This window comes from Sinocyclocheilus anshuiensis, unplaced genomic scaffold (assembly GCF_001515605.1).
Source record: "Sinocyclocheilus anshuiensis isolate Anshui unplaced genomic scaffold, SAMN03320099.WGS_v1.1 scaffold308, whole genome shotgun sequence".
Taxonomy (NCBI): domain Eukaryota; kingdom Metazoa; phylum Chordata; class Actinopteri; order Cypriniformes; family Cyprinidae; genus Sinocyclocheilus; species Sinocyclocheilus anshuiensis.
In genome coordinates this window covers 1556735-1569225 of record NW_015558619.1, presented here as the reverse complement: position 1 = coordinate 1569225, position 12491 = coordinate 1556735, and the positions used below count along the sequence as shown (strand labels likewise).

The window sequence follows — 12491 nt, the reverse complement described above, 5'->3', positions numbered from 1 at the left end:
AAAACCTGAAAAAAAATTTCATAGAGCACTGATAAAGTTATTACTTGCTATGCCAATCAATTAAATGACACATTTCTGTATTTGCTCAGAAAAGACAATTCAAACCCACTGAAAAGCCTGTTACCTGTTGTTTTATATATTTTTAGTGTCTTGCACCATGAGCATCACGGCATGCATTTAAATGACCTTTTATGATGTGGGGAAATGCGGCAAAAGAACAAGCGGTAATAAAAGTTCATTCAAGAAAGCTGACTGTCTCTTCACAGAAATATCAACTTAAATGCAGGACACAGTGATGATGCAGGGCACTTCAAAAGCGCAACTACAGTGTGTTTCAGGTCATTCTGACTCAAAGAAAGAGCATGAATGTTAAAACAACAGCACTGAAAGAGCGGAAGACGACAAACCGTTTCTCCACATATTAGCCCTGTCTGTTTTCTCCTAAAGCCATATGTCAGGCAGAGCTTACCAGCCGCAGAGACTTATCTAAAGCTGACTAATAGAGCGCCTTCATTTGGGACTGGCCATCTGTTTGACGCCGCACAGTTCTGCAGCCCACTGGGACTTTAACATAAGAGGAGATTAAAAATCCTGATACAATGTTCCCATTATTAAGATTGGTTCCATTGCAAATGCAGTAGGAATGAAGCAAATGATACAATCGTTTTAAAGCAATCATTTACAGTCATTATTGCAAAATAAACTCCGATCACAACCTCAAAATGAAAAAGGGTCTTTTATCATGCCGAAGGGTTTATTCTGGACGTAATAAGAATAGTTATTCTATAACTAGGGTTGGGTATCGTTTGAATTTTATCAATTCCGATTATCGATTCCGATTCGTATCAATTCCTAGTTTCGATTCCAATAAGATAAAAAAAAAAACAATATAAAAAAATCAAGTCAAACATTTATTCTGTGTCCTTTTGCAAAGCATTCTGTTGCAGCTAGGGCTGCACAATTAATCAAATTTCTAATCACGATTACAATTATGGATGCCACAATTACGTAATCGTTCAAAGTGGCAATTAATCGTTCAAAGTCCACTTATGCTATTCTGTGTGCTTAAGACGCTTTTTTTTTCTACATGTTGTCTTAAGGGTTTTTCCATTGTTTTAATTTTAGTTTTAGTATAACACTGTAATACCATTTATATTTGTACTTTTTTTTACAATTTAAAGAAGAAACCAATCCGATGTATAGTTGACATTTGAGGCTTAATACTATAGAAAAGCACTAAAAGTTTTTCAGTTAGTGTTTTCAGCTTGTTTATTTTCATATAAAAATACGGCATGCAGTTGCATCAAACAATGGTATAAACGTCATTCAATGTAAATTGTGACAATCGTAATTAATAATCACAATTACAATTTCAAGGCAATAATCAACAATTATGATTTTTGTCATAATCGTACACTCCTAGCTGCAGCTGAATAACATGAGCAAAAACCAGCGGCCTACAGAAGACTTACAAGAGGAAGTTTTGCCTATGCTTTTAACAAAAATACCACAGCAAAAACAACTAAACGTATATAATTTTCAAATATTAAAGTGTTAAAGACAAGTAAACAGTCAGTAATAAAATAGGAACAAACAAATCAATTAGCAATAGCATAAATAAATACAACTGAACCAAATTTCAGGTACAGAAACTAATTAAAAGTTTTAAAACACTGCAAAGTTTTCTTTTCATAAAATATAGATTAATTCATTAAAGTTATAAAAGATATTCAGTCAAGATCCGTGAACAATTTTCTTTTGTTCTTTGATTAACATTAATGTCAGGCAGAGCGTTTATTAGGCTGCTGTCTCTTTAACACCGAACGCACGCAGATCTAAAAAATACTGTACACGTGCATTTTCTCTCTTATCTGTTTATGTTCACTTAAGACAAAAACAGCTCTTTATGATGATATACTGACGTAGTTTTCTGCATACTGGTCGATAAATATGAAAGTTCCGGTTCGGAACAACCTTTTCTGCAGTGGAAATGCACGGAATGGTTCGAGAACAGACACAAACACCTGCACCGAGACCGCTGTTCTCTGTTCTCGCACTTCAGACATGTGTGCTGCACGCAAACAAGGCGCAAGTTCTTTCAGTTCCTGCACTTAAGTCTTTTAAATCCAATTAAAATGCGAACGCAGGAATCGTTCAGGAGAATCAAAGTTAAGTTGGCACAGAATTTTTTTTTATCATTTTTAATCAAGCTGAAATAAAATAAAATATAAATATATTGATGAAAACCTTAAAGGGGTCATCGGATGCGAAATGCACTTTTACATGCTGTTTGAACATAAATGTGTGTTGGCAGTGTGTGTACACAACAAGGATATTATAGTTTTGAAGTTTTCAAATTTCCTATCATTTCAGTTTAGTTTTAGTTAGTTTCATTAATGGTTTTGTTAGTTTTAGTTTAGTTTTTATTTTGTGAACACATTTCTATTTAGTTTTTATATATTTTAGTTTCAGTTTTAGTTTTAGTAATTATAGTTTAGCTTCCAATGTAGACCAAAGCAAGGCATTTAATTTTAGCAAAGTTGAATGTTTGCACAGTTTACAGTTAACTCTTGTGCAAACCTCTTAATAATGAAAACAAAATAATTCTTTACAACTGAACAAAAACCAAAAATATGCAACTTATATGTATAAAATATGTTCATTCATATTCATGTTCATATTCATTCATATTAAGATGTAATGGCAATAGTTTACAAACAACAAGCTATCAAGGTTTTCAGAGTTAATACAAAGCTACAGGCAGTTGTTTTTATCAGGGTTGGAGCTAATTTCTGCAGGACAATGACCCTCCAGAGCTGGATTTGAGGAAACCTGTTCTTTGTAATCGTCATTGAATTGACTGTAAACTTTATTTTTGTCCATCTGTTTCTTTTTCATTTATTTTGACATTTTAATTTGATTTCAGTTTACGAAAATGTTTTTGGACCAATAGTTTTAGTCTTAGTTTTCGTTTACGAAAATAACCTTGGTACACAACCACCCTATAATGATAAAAATCCACCCAGTGTTTTTTTTTTTATAATCTCCTAAAATCATTACCCCTTTCTCAAATCAAGCCGTTCTCAGATTCCTGCCAGTGTGACGTCACACAGACCCAGGCCTAGTGCTGGGCGGTATGACCAAAAATTTATATCACAGTGTTTTTCAAAATTATACCGGTTTCACGGTACATGACGGTATTTTTTTTTCATGCATGACCGGGTGTTAACCATATTTTCTACTGATTGAGAGAGGAAATACTGCAGTATATTGACTTAGAATGCCCTATTTTACGGTCATGATGAGTGAATATTGTCAAAAAATACCACACTAAATAGTGACTAAACACGACCCCTTTTAATACATGTTAACCAGGAGTAGGTGTTCTGTTGTTGGATGTAATAATGAACATAGCAGTCGTCATTTACTCCTGACATCTGAGCCGCTGAAGACGCGCAGTGTATTACCTTTGTTTTTTAAGGGAATGCGCCCCCCTGATATACCCAAATGCGTTTATGTTCGTGCGAATCATTTGTGATCCAGCCTCACCTCCAGAAGAAGTGAGTATAAGGTTTTTTTATGAATCTTTGCAAATCGCCTTTCCTATTAACATGCTAGTTAGCAAGTTGTGTGGCTAAATGTGGCTAAAGTAAACAGTTTCTCAGAGAACTGCCCGTCACCCCACGGAAGAGAGGGGCGGGGGAGGGCAGAGCTCATTAGCATTTAAAGCGGCATGCAACAAAACGGCTTGCTCTGAAAAGAGCTGTTTTTGACAGGGTAAACAGGGTGTTGTTTTACACTACAATTGAGAAATTTTAACTTGTGGAAAATGGGCATCCGATGACCCCTTTAAACTTAAAAAACTTGTCTTGTCTTGAGCTTAAAGATCAAGTACTAAAATTTCTTAACCTATAACTAAAAAATAAGTTAAAGCTAAACAAATGTATAATAATACTAATAAATCCTAAAATAAAAAAATAAAAAGTAATAAATTGTAAATATTACCAAATTTAAAATATCAATAAATACTAAAATAGCACATAAATAATAACACACTTTCTATTTGAAAGGACAAAACCGGCCCTTATATTATCAGAATTCAAAATTGGCCAATTCAGTTATCAAATTTAAAGAAGCACTCATATTGTTAGCATTTTTCATTTTTAAAGGTAAAACAAATTCAGTGTACCGTCAATGGACAACGTCCCCATTTTTGACTCCAGGAAGTCAAACAATGTGCTGGGCCCAGATGGCCTTCCTCCTGCTTCCTCATCCTCATCTTGTCTGGAGCGTCCCCTTCCACGACCCTTTCCTGCCAGAGAACAAATAAACCGTCATATTAAAAGGACAAACAAGCAAAGCGGCAATTAAAATACTGAATAATCAATTTGAGATGCCAGATTATCGGCAATGGGTTTTACTGCACTAAATAAACCTAAATAAATGAGAAATATTTCACCTTTATGTTAAAACTTGAGTATAAATGAACTCTACAAGTTTAAGCAACTAGCACAGCCCTGCTCTTATAACATCTACAGCCTGCTTTCCTGAGCAGTTGCATATCTGACAACGATCTGAAGGTTTCTGGTTCTTTTCTCAGCGCTTGAAGGTTTTACCTCGAGGTGGTGGGCGGCTCTGCTCCATCTGGGCCACTTTGGGCTGGTTTGTTCCAGTGAGCAGGAAGTTGAGGGCCACCTCCATGTTATTGTTGTTATCCAGCAGGGCCTGTCTGGCCGCCTCTCGGTTAAAGCCCATCTCCATGATGTCCCTCAAAGCGCGCTCATCAACCTTGAAGAGACAGCAGCAGCAACATGAAACAGCAGAAAGGAATTTGATGAACTTGAGGGTCATCAAAAAATGCATTAAAATCAGGGACAAAAGAACAGATGTAGCGAATAGAAAGTACAAAAAACATTTTGCCTTGCAATCAAAAACAAAACAGACACAGAGGGGTCACATCGGTGCTTACATCAGCAATCGATTCATCTTTACCAGAGAAATAATGGCATTTAATTGTAACTAAAAGTCCATCATACAATTTTGGAGCACTTGACATGTTTGAATACGTTAGCAAAAAAAAAAAAAGAAAAACTTATACAGAAATGTTCATCCCCTATTTTCAAAGTCTAAATGAAGAACTTTCCATGATTATTTTCTCCTTGTATGTGGTTCAAAAGTTTGAGGTCAGATTGATTTAGTACTTTTTAAAAATAAGGAAATAGAAAACATTTATACAGCAAAGACACATTAAAATGCATTAAAATGACAGTAATGTTACAATAATAAAAATAAATAAAATGTTGTTCTATTCAAAGTATCCTGAAAAACTAAATGTGTCACCGTTTCCACAAAAATATGAAGCAGCACAACTGTTTTCAACATTGATAATAATCAGAAATGTTACTTGAGCAGCAAATCAGCATATTAGGATGATTTCTGAAGATCATGTGACACTGAAGACTGGAGTAATGATGCTGAAAATTCAGCTTTGATCACAGAAATAAATTAAATTTTACAATATACTCACATAGAAAACGCTAATTTTAAATTGTAACAATATTTCACAATATTCCTGTTTTTGTAATCAAAGAAATGCAGCCTTTGAGAGTATAAAAGGCCTTTCAAGAACATAAAAAAATTTGAGATGAATAAAATCTCTCTTTTCAGATTCCCGGATGGCTTGTTCTCGTCCATGCGACACATCCCCATTTTTACATTTCATGAAGAAAATACAGTATGCATATCTGTGTAAAACTCACCATCATGATGCATTAAAGTGTTTTGGCCTGTTTTATCATCCACCCATGTGATCGTTTACTAAAGTAACACTAAATCTAGTAATGATGCATTTTAACTCACTGGTTTTGGAAAGTCAGTAGGCAACTAATAAGTGATTTAACCACAGCTGTTTTGTTCTCAGTGAGGACTGCAGAAAAAAATGCATATTTTACTGAACTAGATGTTGGATCTGAAGTTATTATAATTACATTCAGTCTTTTTGGATCTTCTCCTGGGTTTTACAGCTTTAACAGTTCATTTCATGAGGAAGAACTTAAAACTGCTGACAAAGCACTAATTTTACATCTTTTTATGATGATCTTTGGATCTCACCAAATCTCTGTAAACTCCTTCTGACTTGTTCTCCGTCCACGGCATTTCTCTCTCTTCTCGTCTTCTTTGATAGGTGTCTCGGTTCTTGTAGGTGGATCCTGGATTGGCGAGGTTTCCGCCTGCATTGCCTCCACCGCCGAACGTACGCGTCTATCACGAACCAAAGAGAAGACAACAGATGCACGATGAAAAACACCAGACATTGGTGCATCTCCAGCAATTTAAGAACTGATTTTTCAAGGGCACAACTACACAACAATGAACAATGTTTCTGGACATCATAAGTGTGTTTTGAAACACAGCCCAGGTGCTGCTGAAACGAAGCGTTTAATCATTTATGTGGTGTTCACTTATCACATTACATTTGTAATTACACACTCAAAATCAAACATTTCTTAATTAAATATCGGAGAATATTAAGTTCACCCATGGCCTAAGGACGCAGTCATGAGAACGAACAAATTCAATTACATATTGCTTTAATATATCAATATTTCATTATCAAAAGGTGCTACTTTGTTGCAGGGGATGAAAATCATATTTATTCTGAACTGAAATGCCATTATCTTTGCACAGTGCAAAACACTGAAATCTGGGGTTTTTATGTACATTAACAGTCAAAAGTTTGGGATAATTAGGATTTTAACATGTTTTTGAAAGTAGTCTCTTCTGCTCACCAAGGCTGCATTTATTTGCTCAAACAATACAGTAAAACAGCAATAAAGCAAATTATTGCAATTTTAAAGTTGCATATTTGAATATATTTTAAAATGTAACATTTATTTTTCGAGAATTCTTTGATGAATAGAAAGATTAATGGACATTAATCTGAATCAGAATTTTTGTCTTTACTGCCTCTTTTGGTCAATTTAATGGGCCCTTAATTTTATTTTTAATACTTTTTTTTTTATTTCTGAAACCAAACTTTTAAATAATAATGTATAACGGTTTCTACAAAAATATGAAGCAACACAACTGTTTTCAATATTGATGATAATAATCAGAAATGCAGCAAATCAGCATATTAGAATGATTTCTGAAGGATCATGTGACACTGAAGACTGAGTAATGATGCTGAAAATTCAGCTTTGCATCACATGAAGAAATTACATTTTAAAATATATTCACATAGAAAACAACTATTTTAAATTGTAATAATTTTCCACATTTTTTACAGTATTTTTAGCAAATAAATGCAGCAAAGAAGAGACTTCTTTAAAAATCAAACCGTAGTGTACATTTATTTCACAAGAACTGCATCTTTAAACATATGGTCATAGGGTGGGCTAACTGTTAATATTATTAAATGTCTCATAGTAATCATTAAGGACGATAGCACACCTCTTTACTCCTGGCGACTTCTGCGATAGCAGCGGTTCTTTGTTTCTCAAACTCATCGTTGTCTTCAGCAGATTTGACAGCGTTAGTGCTCTGCAGGGTCTTCCTCTGATCCAGAGCGCTGCTGTCCACCTGCTCCTTATGAGCACATTTCTACAGAGAGATGACGACAGATTATACACCATCCATCCAATCAGAGTCAAATCAACCTCATAATTAACCAGAAGGTCAAAGGTCACAATGACAGAAGCTGAAGGAGTTCTGACCTGTCCAAAGGGAACAAATGGAGGAGGTCCGCCTTCTGCACCAATGTTTCTTCGGCTGTGTTTGGCCAGGCTCTTTTGTGGGAAAAAGTTGAACATTAAATGTAATGTAATATTCAAGTGAATCCAGACTAGGGTTACTTTAGTATCATTGATATACTATTATAGTTTTTACCAATATTTTAAATCCGTTTTAATATCTTTTAATGCTGTTTTTCCATTTTAGTTACCGTTAATAATTTTGCTGGGTGTTTGTCTTTTTATTAAATATGTATTAAGTTTATTTCAGTTTTAGTTACTTCATTAAAATTAAAGTAAAATGAGAAATGATGCCTTGGCAATTAGCTGAAATAAAATAAGTGTTTGTTTTTTTTTTCAGTTAATGTTGATTTTATTTCAAATGAAGTTTTTTTATGGTTTTCAGTTTTAGTTCATTATAATAACCCTGATCTATCAGGGAGAATAATCTTTGGACTGAACTTATTTACTCATCAAGATGAATAAAGCAATGCGTCTTTATGCTATCTGGCTTTGATTGATAATTAAAATAAATCATCTGTTGCCAATGTGTCATCCATCACTGAGTCAAAACATGATGAATATTAACAGATGGTTACAGACACTGAGGCTTCTGTTTCTTATGTTTTAATGAATAGAACCTTTAAAGGGGTCACATTTTACAATTTTGCATCTCTTAATTTTTTCCCTAGAGCCCACTTATAATGTCAGTGAAGGTTTCCTGTGGTAAAAACGGTTGTAAATTAGTGTAGTTTCATGTTTTACACCAACTCCCTGACACTCAGAATTAAACCGCTTTAAGAATTCTGTATGCAAATGACCTCTGTTGTGATTGGCCAAGTTCATCTGGCGCGGGTCAAGTTGGTTAATTCTAAAGTGTTTATTTATAAATGTGGGTGGTGATATTCAAATTTGGTCTTTTTGGACTAGTTAAGGAGATATTAAATATGAACATACATGGTAGATTGAATCTCTGTTTCATACAAGCAATAAAAACAAATCCAGTTTGCAACTATGTGTCATTTACAACTACATCATATATATTATCTGAAAATATTCATAATGAAGCTTGAGAGAAAACATGCACCTCACCCTCTGAAACTCCCACTTCTCGATCATGTGATCCACTTCGCCTCCGAGAATGGTGATCTTGGAATCGTCCAATAGCAGGAGGCCATTTTTAACCTGAACGGCCCCCAGGAGCTTCACTTTGGTTCCAGGAGGAGTGTTCAGACTGAAAGTGGAGCAGAAATCAAATTAAAGTGTTAAATTAATTGCTTTCTTTTAAATATTTAAATAAGTGAAACACTGAAAACTTTGGATTCAGAAGGTTTTTTTTTTATGTTTTCCTCTTCTGAAACTTGGGATTCAGAAGGTTTTTTTTTTATGTTTTCCTCTTCTGCTCACCAAGGCTGCATTTCTAAAATTAGAGTAAAATCAGTAATATTATGAAATATTATTATGGTTTAAAATAACTGTTTTCTGCAACTCTATTTTCCCTCACAAACACTCTAATACCCCGAGGAGAGAAGTGGAGCAGTGAATTTTCCAAAACGCAGGCTTATTTCCTCAAATGTGTCCCCTTGCCTGCACCCTGATCAAATGTTAATGCACCGCTCTGCACTGCAGAAGCAGCTCCTGCTAAAAATACATCACACGCACACCTCCCCGCTCTCCTACATGCCAAATAAACTCGCCCTCAAGAATACAAGTCGAACTTTCCCTGGTCCTCTCATTAGAAGAGCCCGGGGAGTTCGACAGCACTCAATGTGTGACGTGACCGCGCAATTACAGACTTTCCTGACCGGTTCGTTGGCACGAAGCTCAAAGGGATGCAGGATCCGATACAAACTCTCTGGAGATGTCAGAAAATACACTGTTTGTTCCAGTACAATGCTTCTGTTCTTTCAAACAATCTCACTACCATTTGAAGGTGAAATAATTATTTGAAATGAGTGACACCAAAAGGAATTTGAAAAAGTCAAACTACTGTTTATATACATGTTGAAATAATGCATGTCCTTTCTGTTCTTGTAATTCTGTGAATGAATGAAGAAAGCTTTGGTTTCATTTGCATGCACTTCTTTTTAAATAAACTGAATGCAACACTGAAAAGTTTAGGGTCGATAAGGTTTTAAAATGTTTGAGTCTCTTAAGCTCACCAAGGCTGGATTTATTTGATCAAAACTACAGTAAACATTTTAAATATTACAATTTAAAATAACTGTTTTCTATTTGAATATATTTAAAAATATAATTAATTCCTGTGATGCAAACCTGAATTCCTAGCATCATTACTTCAGTCTTCAGTGTCACATGATCCTTCAGAAATCATTCTAATATGCTGATTTGCTGCTCATTTCTGATTATTATCAATGTTGAAAACAATTGTTCTGCTTGGTATTTTTGTGGAAACTGATGCATTTTGTTTTTCAGGATTCAGAACAGCATTTATTTGAAATTGGAATCTTGTTTTGTGAAATAATTACAGGTGAAATAATTTTAAACAGACACCAAATTGAGTTGTAAAAACAACCAAATCAAACTACAATTCATAAGTGTGCAAAGCCTTCATAGACACTTTATGTGTCTAATGCATGTCCATTCAGTGGTTGAATAAAGAAAGCTTTGGGTTCAAACGAACAGTGGAGAGTTTCATTCTGCATGTTAGCGACAGGGATGGATGTAGGGAGAGAGTGAGCCGAGGAACAGATGAATAAAGAGAGCTCTGTTCTTCAAACGGCTCGACAACACAGTCTCCACCTGTAGCTGCTGGCCGATGGCCATCACAACGGCTGATGCCCAGCCAGAGCGGTAATGGAGACACGGGACTGGTGAGGTTTGAGCCAATCAAAACGTCTGAAACTGGGGTTAAAGGAAGGGGAGTACAAGAAAAGGGCAGAAAAGGTTGTTTGAGTTTGAAGTGGCTTTACAAGATTACACAGTGTTACATTTCCTGGACTGAAAGTGTTTTTGGGTATAAACAAGACTGTACAGTATTACCGGAGTATGTTTTACACATCGAGTTAAACCTGACATTTTGAAGTAGAAAAAACTGAAATAGTATTTTCTACTTCAAAATGTCAGGTTTAACTCGATGTGTTAATTGCAGTTTCTTTGTAATTGTTTCAAATTAAACCTTACACCATAGGAATAGCTCACCTAACAGTGAAAGTTAGCTGAAAATGTATTCCCCCTCAGGACATCCAAGATGTAGTTGTGTTTGTTTCTTCATCATATTTAGAGAAATATAGCATCACATCACTTGCTCACCAATTGATCCTCTGCAGTGAATGGGTGCCATCAGAATGAGAGTCCAAACAGCTGATAAAAACATCACAATAATCCACAAGTAATCCACAGCACTCCAGGGGCCCGTTCTTCGTACGTCGCTTATTACATCTGAGATGAAATGTCACATCCAAGATGATATCATCGTGCTAATCAGGATCTGGCTAATTCGGTTCTTCGAACGCACCTGTTGTTGATGATTAGTATGGCTGGATTGAGCAACATAATGACATAATCTAATTAAAAAAGACACCTGACGAAAAACTTGACAAATTTCCGCGTTCATGGGTTGGTTTAAAAGGGGCGATGTATCGATGCTCGAAACCACGATCAGCAATGCAGCGATTGGCTGGCGGCAAGACAGCAACGTAATGACATCTAATAATTTTAAAAAGACACCTGATGAAAAACTTGACAAATTTCTGGAGTTTTATAAGGAAACAGCTAAGCAAACAAAACTACATAAATGTTATAATAGATAAATGAAATGTGCACTGTTTTTGTTATTTAAATTTTTTTACATGATTCCCAATTATTTATAATGGAGACATTATGCATGTGGCAAACTCAGCTGTTCAGAGCGGACCGCGTCACCGAGTCGTCGGGGAAAACGAGAGGTGGTGGATTATGTTTTTATATCAATGAAGGCTGGTGTACAGACGTGACAGTTTTAAAGAAGATGTGCTGCCCAAACTTGGAAGCTCTCTTTATTAACTGTAAGACTTTTTATTCGCCGCGGGAGTTCTTTTCGTTTATTCTGGTGAGTGCGTACATTCCTTCTGACACGCGAGTGAACGCGGTGCTAGAACTGTTGGCCGATCAAATTACACACACAGAGTAGTGAAAACTGTAAAAAGATGGACTGCTGAAGCAGAGCAGGATTTACAGGCCTGCTTCGAACTTACTGATTGGAGTGTTTTTGAGGCTGCAGCTACTGATCTGGATGAGCTTACTGACACTGTGACATCCTACATTACTTTCTGTGAGGACATGCGTGTACCCATCAGGACTGATTTAACATTTAACAACGACAAACCTTGGTTCAGTACAAAACTCAAACAGCTTCGCCAGGCCAAAGAGGATGCCTAAAGGAGTGGGGACAAAGACTTGTACAAACAGGCCAAATACACACTAAATAGGGAGATAAGAGTGGCAAAGTTAAACTACTCTGGAAAGCTACAAAAACAGCTTTCAAGCAACGATCCTACATCAGTGTGGAAAAGCCTGAAAGCCATCACCAGCTACAAGACCCCATCCCTCAGCACTGAGGCCAATCAACACCTGGCTGAAGACTTGAACGAGTTTTACTGCAGGTTTGAAAAACAAAAGCCTGGTCTGACACCCCACACACACTCCGACCGTCTCACAGCACAGCCATCAACACCCTCCCTTCCCCCTACGGTTTCTCAACCTGTACTCAAGATCTGTGAAGATGATGTAAGCAAAGTCTTCAGGAGACAGAAGATAAGG

At 35.9% G+C, this 12491-nt stretch overlaps 1 protein-coding gene across 1 annotated transcript in view; it reads right to left on the bottom strand.

Annotated features, from left to right (window-relative positions):
• The window catches only part of tdrd3 (tudor domain containing 3), a 24978-nt gene that overhangs the window by 4889 nt on the left and 7598 nt on the right, over window positions 1-12491 (bottom strand). Inside the window, exons 5-10 of the mRNA XM_016476432.1 lie at window positions 8823-8964; window positions 7716-7787; window positions 7453-7602; window positions 6112-6261; window positions 4617-4788; window positions 4190-4312 (exon numbers count right to left, since the gene is read on the bottom strand). Coding sequence (XP_016331918.1) covers window positions 4190-4312; window positions 4617-4788; window positions 6112-6261; window positions 7453-7602; window positions 7716-7787; window positions 8823-8964 — 809 coding nt within the window. The remainder of the gene's footprint in view (window positions 1-4189; window positions 4313-4616; window positions 4789-6111; window positions 6262-7452; window positions 7603-7715; window positions 7788-8822; window positions 8965-12491) is intronic.